This window comes from Ciconia boyciana, chromosome 3 (assembly GCF_034638445.1).
Source record: "Ciconia boyciana chromosome 3, ASM3463844v1, whole genome shotgun sequence".
NCBI lineage: Eukaryota > Metazoa > Chordata > Aves > Ciconiiformes > Ciconiidae > Ciconia > Ciconia boyciana.
In genome coordinates this window covers 59,090,234-59,103,679 of record NC_132936.1, presented here as the reverse complement: position 1 = coordinate 59,103,679, position 13,446 = coordinate 59,090,234, and the positions used below count along the sequence as shown (strand labels likewise).

At 43.5% G+C, this 13,446-nt stretch overlaps 1 protein-coding gene across 1 annotated transcript in view; it reads right to left on the bottom strand.

The window, feature by feature from the left end:
- NKAIN2 (sodium/potassium transporting ATPase interacting 2) overlaps positions 1–11,077 on the bottom strand; it is a 562,917-nt gene extending 551,840 nt beyond the window's left edge. The window contains exon 1 of the mRNA XM_072855778.1: positions 10,806–11,077. Coding sequence (XP_072711879.1) covers positions 10,806–10,859 — 54 coding nt within the window. The 5' untranslated portion in view covers positions 10,860–11,077. The remainder of the gene's footprint in view (positions 1–10,805) is intronic.
- Positions 11,078–13,446: the final 2,369 nt, after the last annotated feature.

Sequence of the window (13,446 nt, the reverse complement as noted above, 5' to 3'; positions counted from 1 at the left end):
TTATGCATCTGAAAAAGCACAGTTTAGCACGACGCAGAACAGGCACCATCTCTTCCAGCGGCTGAGGCCAACAACTTTCTTCTGTACCTGCCATTATGACTGTGCCCCTGGGTGATGGCTTTCATTTAAAAAAAAGAAAGGAAAAAAAAAAAGATCATACTAGACAGCAGCTCCTCTAAATATTCTGCGAGGTTGCCAGGACCACAAACAGGCATTACTAGGTATATTGCTGAATACTGCATCCAGCTCCAGTTTGTTGTGGTTTTCCCTCTGCAAGTACCAAATTTACTGCCAGCTCCACACTCAGGAAAGCCAGTCTGATAAAATCCAAGACAATGAACTCTGTTTTCAGGATACACTGAAGCCCATGTCTTATGGTAACACTACCAGTGCCATCATCTGGCTTGTTACCAGCTGCTGTCACTGCCTGTGACTGCTACTAGTGTCAAAGAAAATAAAAGCTAGCTGGCCTCAAGGGCATGAGATGGGCATAGCCAAGAAGTTAAAAATAAGTTTAAAAAAAGAAAGAAAAAAGGGAAAATCAACTTTATAGCTAATGGCAAAAATAACATCCATATTTTCCATTCTTTTTTTCAGACAAGTCTCTTATTCTTTTGCATTCCTTTAGCTGCTAATGTTTTCATTTGTTTTACTGTCATTTGCTCTGCCAATTTGAACAGTGATGTAATGACATATGACTGCCTGATATTCAGTGGTACTCACAGCACCTTTGTCACTGGAGGCTCAAGCACACAATGAACAGTATCTTGAGTTTAATGTATCTGTGGCTTTGTGAAGGCAGCAATGACACACAACAGGCTTTTTTCTCCTTTTGTTTCTGTGCTCTGTAATAGAACAGCCTGCCACAGAGACGGTGACCAGAGGATAATGAAAAATGCTGGGCCATTGTTGGTCATGCCAAAAATTTGCAAACTTCACATTTTGTTTAATTATTGAAGAATGGCTTTTCAAAGATCCATGCATTGTTCTAAAGAGACATCATAGCATCTATCTTCCTTTCCTCACAAAAGCTTTTTATCTTCAAACGAGAAGAATAAACTTGTTGAGGGCAATTAGTAGTCCGTCTATGAAGAAGTTTAAAGGAATTTTTAATTAGTAAATTGACCCATGGTGTGAGTCACCTAGAAAGGAATTACAGAATTTCCTTAAGACAGTTAAGCGTTCTTACACAAATATTAGTCAGTACCTCAGATTCAAGACCCTCTATCTCGTAATACCATCTTGTTCGTGTAGACCAATTTCATTCACTACTGAGATTACTACTCAGAGACAGTAAACATTATTCAAGGTGAACAGGGGCAGCACTCTAACCCTTGTTCTAGGCCTCTAGCACAACTTCCATTCATCCAGAAGAAACGTTATGCACCACTCATGTTTATCTGCCTAAATTCTACAAAATAAGAGTTTCACAGTCTATCCTCTCTTCTTTAGTACAAAGATACCATCAGAGGTGAGCAGGCTTAACTATATAATGAAATAAATATAGCTGCATGCAGAAGAGAGGCTGGAGTTTCATTCCCAACTGGGCAGCAACTCAAGGATCCCTATTATAGTCAATGGAAAGAGGCAGCCACCTCCAGAAGGTGGTTCAGAGCCTATTCATTACATGCTTAAATGAGATAGCATGAATCTCTCTTCCACCATCTGCAAATGGTCCTGCATTTTTGCCTTCTGAAAGGTGACGTGACGTATAAACATGACAGGCATCATCATTTCAACATGCCTCTCAGAAATAATAGAATTCACCTCATATGCTGCCTTCTGTACAAAACTCTACTAATGAGAATTCCTTCATAAGAAAAGAAGGGTGAGGAACCAGACCTCAATCTGTTATGGTACAAATATAGGATATGACAGACTTTTCCTATTCCCATTCACATAACTGGTAACTTGCCGGTTACACGTAACTGGTGACTTGCCACTACAGATGCAGCCTAACATCCCAACTGAAAAAAAAAAAAATTGGGGAAAAAAAAAAACCAAACCCCAATGTTAGGAAGCTATTACTGCAAAAGCATAGGAAAATCCAAGATTCATTTACATCATATAAATGGTACTTTTGCTGATTTTAGCAATCAGTATAATAATCAGCATTTCTTATATACATTACATCATTACATAGATGAGAGATTACATAGCAGAGAAGCGAGTTTGTGTATAAAAGGTAAATCTGAGCCTCAAATGAAAGACATTTTCAAGGTATCCAGATATATATAAACATTTAAGAGGGAATCAGCAGAGCTCTAAACTGATAAACATTTCTCATAAGTTATGTATGAATTAAAATCAAGTTTTTATTAAAAATGCATAAGTATGATCTGTGGTGAATAGAACTATTAGCTATGCATGTTTACTTTTTAGTGAACACAGAAATCAGTAATTTTTCTTCTAAATGTCATTTCTATCAGAGGGTTATAGAATGATAAAATGCTGAAACAATTCTCAGATGCCGTCCAGCTGGTACATGTATATCTGAGGATAGGGGATAAAATAACAAACTGTGAAATGTTTATTTGCCACAGGGGCAAGAAAATGTCATTTCAGCCACTGTGTCCATTCTACTTTACAAGTCAGGTACCACTCAACGGCCCCTCTCTTTCACTCACCATAATAATAAAATAAATGAAGATTAATCTGGATGACAATAAACTATTTGATGCTTTAAAATTATTGTGCTTTCGGCATACTCTTTATGATCACACATTATTTACAGTGGTCCCTGTCTTCCTCACTCCTGTTGGAAGCTACAGAAAATGACCCAAAAACCAAAGTGAGCACAAATCGGTTTTATCCATTTGATTTTAGCTTTTTTTTTTTTTTTTTAGGAGATCTTAAAGGAGCGTCCTGGTTTCAGCGGGAATAGAGTTAATTTTCTTCCTAGTAGCTGGTATAGTGCTGCGGTTTGGATTTAGGAAGAGAATAATGTTGACAACACACTGATGTTTTACCTGTTGCTAAGTAGTGCTTACACTGGTCAAGGACTTTTCAGCTTCCCATGCTCTGCCAGGTGCACAAGAAGCTGGGAGGGGGCACAGCCAGGACAGCTGACCCCCACTGGCCAAAGGGCTATTCCATACCATAGGGCATCATGCTCAGTATAGAAACTGGGGGGAGTTGGCCAGGGGGCAGCGATCGCTACTCGGGGACAGGCTGGGCATTGGTCAGTAGGTGGTGAGCAATTGCATTGTGTATCACTTGTTTTGTATATTATTTTATCATTATTATTATTTTATCTTCCTTTGCTGTCGTATTAAACTGTCTTTATCTCAACCCACGGGTTTTACTGGTTTTTTTTCTGATTCTCTCTCCCATCCCACTGGGGGCTGGGGAGGGTGAGCGAGTGGCTGTGTGGTGTTTAGTTGCCGACTGGAGTTAAACTACGACAGGGATGTATGCACAAAAGCTGACGTTGCTCTGGTGAAACCAAGCTCCTTAGTTTCCTTCTGCAGTCAATGAAGATACAAACACCTTTCCAAAACAGTATTTCTCAATCTGAGGGTCACAGTCATCCTTAAAATCAAAAAGTCCTCGGTAAAATGACTCATGAAAATGCAAGAGGGAGGAAAATGTAAATAGCAAGTACTGTGGATGGCAAAACAGCATACAATGGGTCTGTGGTTTCTTCTCTCCCTGCCCCTCCCAAAAAGCCTACTTAAGCTGAAGGACCACTTTACTTAAGACACAACTCTAAAGGGCAGTTTAGGGCAAGCAACACCGTTAGGCACCCTGACCTGCCCCCGAAGGAGTCCCTCTTCTGACTGCAGAGGAGCCTAAAGAGATTATTCTGGTTTAGTCAGACCATCAATATCCTTGTCCCCACCTAAATATGAAAATACTCACTATTGTTATTCTCCGCTAAATGCCACTTAAATTCAGAACCATAAATCCTGTAGGCATTCAAGATTTCTGACACGCCTTTTCTTACAAAATGTCATTGGGCATAGCTGTCTCTTTCAGCATTGTACACCTGGGATAATCTCTTGAACTCAGTGGAACCATGGGACCAAAAAGGCAGTTTGGAGTGTATGGGGACACCCAGGTAGTTCACTGGGCACTGACATCAGCCTCCAGAGCAGACACTGGCTGAATCTCACCAGTCCTTAAGCCCAGGGAAGTTTCTCAAAACTTCATGCTAACTGAAACTAGATATTAAGACCCACGTCATTGGATGCACCAGAACATTGAGAAGACCTCAAATGGATTTAGATTCTTTCCTGGAACAAGTCACCAAGTACTTGTTTACAAACCTTATCTGCTGCACTTGCATTGTCTACATTCCCACAGCTCAGCATGGGACAGTAAAGTCACTACCAACTCAAAACTTTATGTTTCTGCTTTGAACCATTCTGAATGGAGCCCGTTCCTTTCTGTTGACTACAGAATGAGAGATTTTTCTCCACTGACTACAGACTGACTACAGAGAGTTTTTAATGTCTTTTAAAAAAGCTTACTTAGTCCTTTTCGTAAAGAAACAGAAAAAGAAAAAAAAAAACACCCTGCTGCTCATCATTCAAGGTGCTAGCTCAAATCTCTGTCAATATGAAATTAATTCCTACTGTCAAAGATTTGCCTCATGGCTATACAAGAAGAGTAACTTCACTAGATATTCTAGGTCCCTATATTCAGGTAGTTTATTCAACTCCTCTGCTCTCAATCTATTTAACCCTTTCCCTCCTACCCATCATCACAGTATCTGAATGTTGAGTCTGCTCACTGAACTCTAAAGAAGTTCAGCTTCAAAAAGCAGTGAATTAAAATTGCTATTAAGCTGGTTTGAAATCTTTTACCCCTGTAACTTAAAACAACATACTCTGCTTTTCTTGAAGTGCATGATGGTTATTCACAATTATTATTCATTCATACTTCTATGAAAAATAACACTATACCATTCATAGTGAACATCAAGCCACCAAAATTGAATTACATAATGGACTGGTACCTCTGGCATCCATTTTTTGTATGCATCACTATTTTTGACCTCAAGTTATCAGAAACAAACCGGTTTGGTTATGAATCCTCGGTATTTTATCTCAAAAACAGAATAGAAAAAGACTGTTTACTTTCCTACCAAGGTCTCACTTAAACCTAAAAAGGTTGCTACATATTTCTTTCATAGCAACAAAAGATGTTAGCTCTCTGAATTGATGATCAAGTCCTTGTTTTATGTATTCCCAGCAACACCTCAAAATCTACTCCTTAGTGTTATACAATAGTTTTCAAACATACATCTGCTGAAAGTCTGCTATTCACAGGACTGCTTCCTTTTCATTGCTAGTAGGATCACAATGTTTTTGGATACAATGAAACTAAGACTTTCACTTTCTTCCCTATCAAAATTGAAACAAAGCAAGAAGCAGAACTTTACAGAAGGCACAGACACAAGTTGTTGACGTAGTCACAATTTCAAAGGTAGTACTTAAACATAAGTACTATCCAAAACACAGAAACCAATTCTTTCTACTCTCTTTCTAGATTGATAAACCTACAGATCCACAGGCTAAGAGCAGTAACAACATCACTTTCCATTCCACATGGAAAGCCCACGTCTTTAATTCCCCTTTTGCTAGCAGAAAATGTAGGAACATGTACACATCATCAGAATTTTCTATTGGAGACACTTCTCTCTTAAAGCTGTTATTGAAAATCGTTGGCAACAGTGACAATGAAACACAATTAAAACACACACACAAAGAAAAAACAACCCTCCCCAAAACACAGCAATTGAAAGCAAACACCAAAAATTTCACTACCGCTTCTCTATAGAAAAAATGAAAAAAAAAATAAACATGCTACATACCCTAGTTAAGTGGTTTGGTGTGCTATTGGAAAGTACCCTGATGATAAGCTTGATATAAGAGCCTATATTAACAAAAAGATGTTATTTACTACATAAAACTGCAGAGTAGCTAATCCTAGGGAGTACCTGGTGTGAATGCCTTCACTTTGCTCTCAGAGGGACCTCAGCTCTAAGCTAGCAAACCTCACTCCCTGAAGGTCCAGAGACAAGTCAATCTACAGACTGTTAAAACATGAGTTTTTCCCCAAGCAAGGATATTCATAGTATTAAATTGTGCTAAACCTTGTAGGTAGATTTGTGATATAGACTAGAACTTGCCAAGATCACCATTCCTGAAGTGTTTGAATGAGCATAAGAATGTTTGCTGTTCATGTTTAAAAAAGGCAAACCAAAACTTTACAGGACTGATCACTAAGGCAGACTTTTTCATCTAAGAACCAAGCTCTGTTCTCTGTAGTTACATGTACTGTTGTTTTATAATGCGTGTGAGAATTGGAAGAGAGCAGAACACTCCTCGTTCTTATATCAGGTATGCCATACAGAGTATGGGCATCTCTCATGACACTGAAAGAAGTTACAGAAGACATACGGTAGATACTACTTCCCAGTTCGTATGCAATTCATTTCCTGGGTTTGAGTGGCTCCCCCACTTTATTTGCTGCAGATCAAATATGTGCCTTCATGTGCAACAAGGTAACTAAACATGTGTTTATGGACATTGGTATCACAGATAAGTATTGAAATTACCTCAGCTGATACAGTTTTTGAAATAAAGTATTTGACTTTTCTCTGAATTCACGTTGTTCATTTGTGGAAAAAGCATGGAACAAGGACATTTCCATACAAGTTGTTAGCGTTTCAATCATTTTTCTCATTAGCTCAAAGCAAAGATAAAGATTGGGCCTATGTTAGCAAAAGCAACCAAACACAGGTGCCTTTGTCATTCTGCTTGGCTACAACACCACGCCTCGGACAGTGGTTTCAGCCAGAATTGTAACTGGAAGAGGTCGCAGAGAGATACAGCCAGGTTGTGTGTCAGCGTGCTTATGCCCCAAACAGCGAGGTGTTAGTGAGGAAAAGGAGAGACTGCAAATGTCATAAATCAATGCCTGTGAAAGACACCGATTTTCAGAAATTGGGGAGTTTTTACCCATTATAATACATGCTTCTTTAGAGCATCAGACTGAATACTCCAGAATCACTAGCTGAACCCTGGTATATAAGCAACTTGTTTACAAATTTTATATAATGTTTAATACGTAGCTGGAATATCTGAACTGTATAACAATTTACTTTTTTAAAAAAAAGAAAAAGAGAACAGGCAAAATGTACAAAAAGAATGACATAAATAAATTCAGTAAATTCAGATGGAAACTGAGAGAAGGCAGTGCAAAGGCTGAATTATCTGTCATCTAATTAGCCTTGGGAGTATGGCAATCTTTGCCTGATGGATAGAAACAATAAGACAGTGATTTCTGGAGACTTGAAGTTTCCTTATGAAATGTTGTCCTTTCATCACTGCACTTGGGAAGACAGCTTCTAAGTTGAAAACAAGCAGTACTTTTTACTGTTTTGCCACTGCACTGAGTTTTCCCAAGCAGCAATACAGGACACGTAGAAAGTTTCAAACTGGTTTCCATGGGGCTCTTGAAGCCTTCCAGAAAGCACAATAATCTTGGCAGTTTCACCTTTGCTGCTCTTGCTATTAAAAAGTCTAAGCAACAAGATATTAGTGTTACTGATATAAGCTATTAATAGAAAAGGAGACATCCAAAAATACAGAGGTTTAAAGGACAAAATGCAATAGCAGAGAATTCTTTCAATGCAACCAGGATGGTTGACATACAACAAAAAACATCAGAGCCCCTGTGCCCAGGGTTCTCTTCAGAAGGACAAAGGACAAGAGAGACCAAAATTATCATCTTAAAAAAAGGAAAAGATATTTTGAGATAATTAGCTTCATATACAGAAGGCAATGCCTTGTTCCTAACATCAGCAAAATTAGCTCTTACTTGCTGTTAATTCTTCTCATTGGCTACAAATGCAGAGGAAAATGAGCTGTCAAAGGTTGTTTTCCATAGTACAAATGAGACCACAAACAGGAAGGTATATGTATGTTAATAAGCAGGGGAGCAATGATCAGTATGCCCTTGAGAGCAGAAACATTCCTTGAGCTTTCTGATAATCTGATGGTACAGTATGTTGCCTTAGCCATAAGCATTTAAAATGTATTTATGAAAATAATTCTCATTGCACAGGGTCTCTCAAGTTGATGTAGCTCCACTCCTACACCAGTATTTGAAACAACGACCATTTTTTGCCCATTCGTAGATACTTACATCAACTATGTATGTACAATATGCAATACTTCTCTGCAGTATTCCTCAATATTATTTATTGTACAGTGCCTACAAAGACCAATTAGATCACCACACCCTAGCTCTGCAGAGATGGAATAAAATATTTTCATTTTAAAAATGGAGGAAACTTTCTTTTTACAAACTTTTTTCCTCAAACAAAAGTATATTTTCTACTTCAAACATGACCATTTTAAAACTGAAACCCAGGTATCAGTAATAAAAGATCTTCACGTTAAAAGTTTTACGCAATTTTTTTTTTTAAGTATGGTTATCATTGTAGAAATGCTTCCCACACCCCTCTCCTCAGGCCAGGTAACGTCTTCATCCTGTGTTTTTGATTTGTATCTGCATTAACATGGCTGCTAATTCGAGGATGAATCTTGACAGCATTTGCACCTTTAAGTAGCCTTTACCTAAAAAGCAACGACAACTGATCAATCACCCATAGGCCTGCTTAGGAGAGTCACGTCTCCGTGACTTCAAACTCATGACCTGTTCCCATCTGATGGTATGTGGCACATGAAGGAACATGACAAACGATTTTAATAAAGTGCATCATTTTTTCCATTCCCAACTATTTTTTGTCAAGTAAATGATTATTCCTGCTTTGAACCTATCTAAATGTCATTACATAGGCCAAGCATGATTCAGAGGTTCATGTGGCTGCTAGCACGTCCTTTTCTTGCTCAGTAAAAAATTCCAAGTTTGCTTTCAGTTTATGAAAATATTTCAAAAGTTCGCTTAAGCTACTCCAGGATACAATATTTACTTTTTTAAAAAATACATATATTTGACCCTGTAGTTTACAATTACTTTTAGAAAGCTTACAGTAATGCTACAACTCTATGTCAGCTTACCTGCTCATCCACCTGCTGATACCTTCCTATGGGGCATTTCTGTTGATGTTTTTACTGTAAGTTTTGCATGTATTTTTGTCACCATGAGTTACTAAATATGTTTTCCTTCACAGATTTTCAAAACAATAATAATTTAACTTCTTAGCACATTCCATAGTCACCATAACCTCCTGTTTGTTGAATGCATTAAAAAAAAAATCAACCTTTTATCCGTAAAAGGTACCATTTAAACCATTTTTAGTTCCTTTGCAGCAAAAAAATGAAAAGTATGCCTCTGAAACTTAAATGGATCTGAAGAACTTCAGTGATTAATTTTATGTTTCCAAATTGCTGGAAAAGGTTACATTCCTACCATTCCACTCAAGATTCACTACTTCTATTCAAGATTCGTTTTTTAGACAGTGTGCATGAATAAATCACATCTGATAAGATACATCCAGCTACAAAGAATCAGATAACTTATGTGGAGAACAGCATATACAAATAAAATGTTTTCCAGAATACAAAAGGATTAAGGGTTGATTACAACCTATAGAAAGACCACAGGCATTTTGAATTTCTGATCTGCTAACACATCTCCCTTTTTCTATGTACTGTTCTACTGATTTTGGTCCCTGAAATCTACTGGGTTTTTTCTTCTGTAGTTCTCTTAGTACCTGTCTGCAGGAGAAGAATTGGCGACAACGCTGGTTGCTATTGATACCGACTAACACTTTCTCAGCAAAACTATTCAGTAAGAGGTAGAGGGATGGAGTACCGTGAATTATTTCCTTCCTGCTATAAGGTTAACTGCTTAACAAAGGTGCTTCCAGCACCTGTTCTGCTAGCACACAAACACTTGGTCTAATGAAGATAAGAAATGGGGCATATTCCATTGATAGGTCTTTAGCTGTGTGTCACTGCATCCAAATCCATAGGAATTCTATACATCAAGCATCTGATTTGATAACAATAAAATAATCCATGTATATATTACAGAAAGGGACATTTCTTTAGTTTCTTAACTTTAAACCCAGTCCCTTTTAAGGTGCCAAAATACAATTGCACAGGCTAACCGTCTTGCTAAGCAGATCTATTTTTAGGCAGTCTCTTTGTTATTGTATCTCAGTGCCTACTTTTTAAACTCAGTCTAGTTTGGCTGGTAGCTAAGCTTACAAGTGCTGCCACATGTCTCCTCTATAGGTAAGTAGAAATATATAATTGTTTTAGTTCTGTAACAACATAACGATACAATGTTAACGTACACTGGCCAATGAGTCTGAACGACCAAAAAAACCCAAGCAAACAAAAAAAACCCAAAAACCACAAAACCAAAAAAAAGCCACATCTGCAGAAAAGCTCAGGCATAACAACTTCACACGCACACCTGTATGGCAAACTGTTTGCAAGCTAGGCATCACCCCTGACACGGCCGCGTCCCTGCTTTTCATAAGGCCAGCCAAATGCCAGCCTGCCAGAGGAAACCCGGCACCAAGTTGAGCCAACGCTCGGGAAAACTGCCCGAGTTCATCAACTCCGCCGTGCGCCCACCGCAGCCTCCCTGGCAAAGCTCCCGCCAAACTACCTGTAACGCAGCCCCTGTTTCCCACCCTGCTACCTCACGCGTTCCCCCATCCCGGCTCCCGCGCCCCCCTCCTCGCCCAAAGCGCGGGCGCTGCCCCCCCCGCTCCCCGGGCTCCCCCTCCGGGCAGCGGGGGAGCCGCCCCGCCGCCCCCTCCCTCCCTCCCGCCTTCCCCCCCTCCTCCGCGGGCCGCCCCCGCCGCCACTCACCAGCTGCGCGCCGCACACCGCCACCAGCGTGCACCGGCCGCTGCAATAGCCCATGGCTCCCGGCACCCCGCGCCGCCGTCCCGCGCCGCGCCGCGCCGCGCCCACTCAGGCGGCGGGAGAGCACTGCCCGGCCGCCGCCCGGCTCCCGCCTGCCGCCGCCGGCGCGCCCCAGCCCGGGACCCGCATGGGGGCGCGCCCGCCGCCCGCCCGCCCGCCTGCCCGCCCTAGCCGCGGCCGCAGCGCCCGCCGCCTCGGCGGCCGCCGGCAGCGGGGCCGGCCGCCCCCGCGGAGGGCGGCAGCGCCGGGGGGAGGGCGGCGGCAGGTGCCTGCAGGAGCAGCCGCGCTCTGCCGCGCAGCCCCAGAGGCATCTGGGCTTCAAAGTTTGCCCCCTCAACTCCGCTCGCAAACCATCCGGGCTCGCAGCCGTCTGCGGCGGGGGAGGCGGGGGGAGGAGGGGAGGAGGGAGGGACGGGGAGGGAAGGCGAGGCGAGGCGAGGCAGGCGGCGGTGCTGAGCGCAGTGCACGCTCGGAGAGCGGCTTCTCTCCTGCCCGCGGCACAGCCGCTCCCCCGCCCTCCTTCCTCCTCCTCTTCCTCCTGGTAGGGCTCAGGCAGCCCCAGCAGTGGAAACCTCTCGCCTGGGGACTCCCCCGCGGGAGGGCGCGGAGGAGCGGCGCGGCACGGCGCGGCTGCCGCTTTGTCGGCGAGGGCGCGGCGAGGGTGGCTTCACCCTCCCGGGCGCCTTTGTCTCGGCGGGACCCCTCTCCGCGCCCACCCCTCCCGGGGCTCCCCCGCACAGCACCGCGCCGCGCCGCGCCACCAGCGCCGCGCCCAACCGGCGCCCGCCGCAGCCCCGCTGCCGCCCAGGCACAGCCCCTCCGCCGGCCCGGCGGCGGCAGGGGCGCGGAGCGCGGCGCGGCCCGCAGCCGCGGCGGGGCAGAGCGCGGGCGCGGAGCGGAGCGGAGCCGGCGCGGCCCCGGGCCCGCGGTGAGCGCGCTGCTGCCGCCTGCCGGGCCGCGGCCGGCGGTGCAGGGGGAAGCCGCCCAGCCGGCTCTTCCTCCGCGGCCGCTGCCGCCGCTGCGGCCGGCACCGGGGAGAGCTCCCGGAGACCTCCAGGGACAGCGCGGCCCCCACCCTGCGCTCCGCACCGGTCTCCCTCTCACCCAAAGCAGAGGACAGAGGCGGAGGCAGATCAGAAGAGGCTGACTTGGAGGACTGGGAGGGATGTGGAGCAGAGGCCGGGAGCTGCAGGGTGAGGGCAGGAAAAGAAGGACAAGACTGGGCAAATTTAGAAAAAAATATTAATTGGCTTCAGAGAGCTGGTTCTGCTCACCATCATGACGAGGAACGTTTGCACTAGTGGCATGGTCCAGCCTTTCTCTGCTATCAAAAGCATCCAGAATACATGAAGTTGGTGGGAAATGATATGTCAAGTTCTGGTGTGTCAATCGGCTTCCAAAGGCTTTTACTTGCTGTGTCATCAGCAGCAGCCTTGACATTGCGTTCGGACCAGGTCACTTTTTTGCTGAGCTGCCCATTAACAGAGGTAGTTTTAGCAGTGACATCAACAGTTATGAACTGGAGGAACATTACCAGGTGTTCTGAGCACATGCGCATATTTGTTTGCAGCACAAATATTCTGTGAAACTGGGAGCTCTCTGGAAGCTTAGAACCCCATGTAGTTTGCCTCTCCATTTCCAAGCAGGTTTGTCAAAATTGTTGGCAGCCTGTCAAATGAACAGTTATGATTCCTCAAATGCCTTATAATGTAATGAGCACTCCACAGGGGAGCAAAACACACACAAAGACGACACTGGTTGTCCTCTACTCCATAAGGACATCCTTCTGATTGTCAGCTTCTGTGCTATCGGAAACAGCATTGCCCTGTCAAATCACTGGTCATGCAGAGTACCAAACACAGTGAACACATTCACTTTAGGACCTAAGGAAGCAACAGCTAGGGAGAGCTGTATCTGAGAACAAATAAAGCTGTGGAGCTGCTGAGGCTCAGAGAGCAGAGACGTCCAGCAAGTGGCAGAGAATATCTCAGGTACCTCTGGCCTCAAATAGTCTTTCTGGACTTCTTCAGCATGCCATTCATGCATTTTACAGAAGTGACATTGGTGTGCAGGTATTAGCTGGTGTTATGGTTGTTTGAACTTTAGATTTGAACTAGACAAGATGTGGCAGTAGACTCTGCAGTTGCTGTATAATTACTTCTGTCTCATCCCAGGCATGTTAGCCTTTGTGTACTGATCTCTTCTAGTATAGTGAATCTTGCCCGACTGAGGAGTCAGTGTGGTCAAAAAACAATGAAAAACACTTTTTATTGACCCACAGCAATTGTCTCCTGGTAAAAGTGGCAAAGTGGCAAGAACGGTGTATCTGATTATCTGAGACTGGGAGCTGGGAAGCTAACAGGAGAAGGGGCAACTTGTACTCATTTAGACTCTTGAGAGGAAGCTAACACTAGTGCTCTCTGTGTGTCCATAACTGATCTGGTGGTTTATTACAGTGGGAGGTTTCCTAAGGATAATGTGGGCGGCAGTGACAGAGTTCAAAAGGATGATCTCCATGGACTCCTATAGCTTCCCAGAGCTCCCTGATCCTTTTCTTAGCACCTTCTCCTATAGCTTTGCTTTT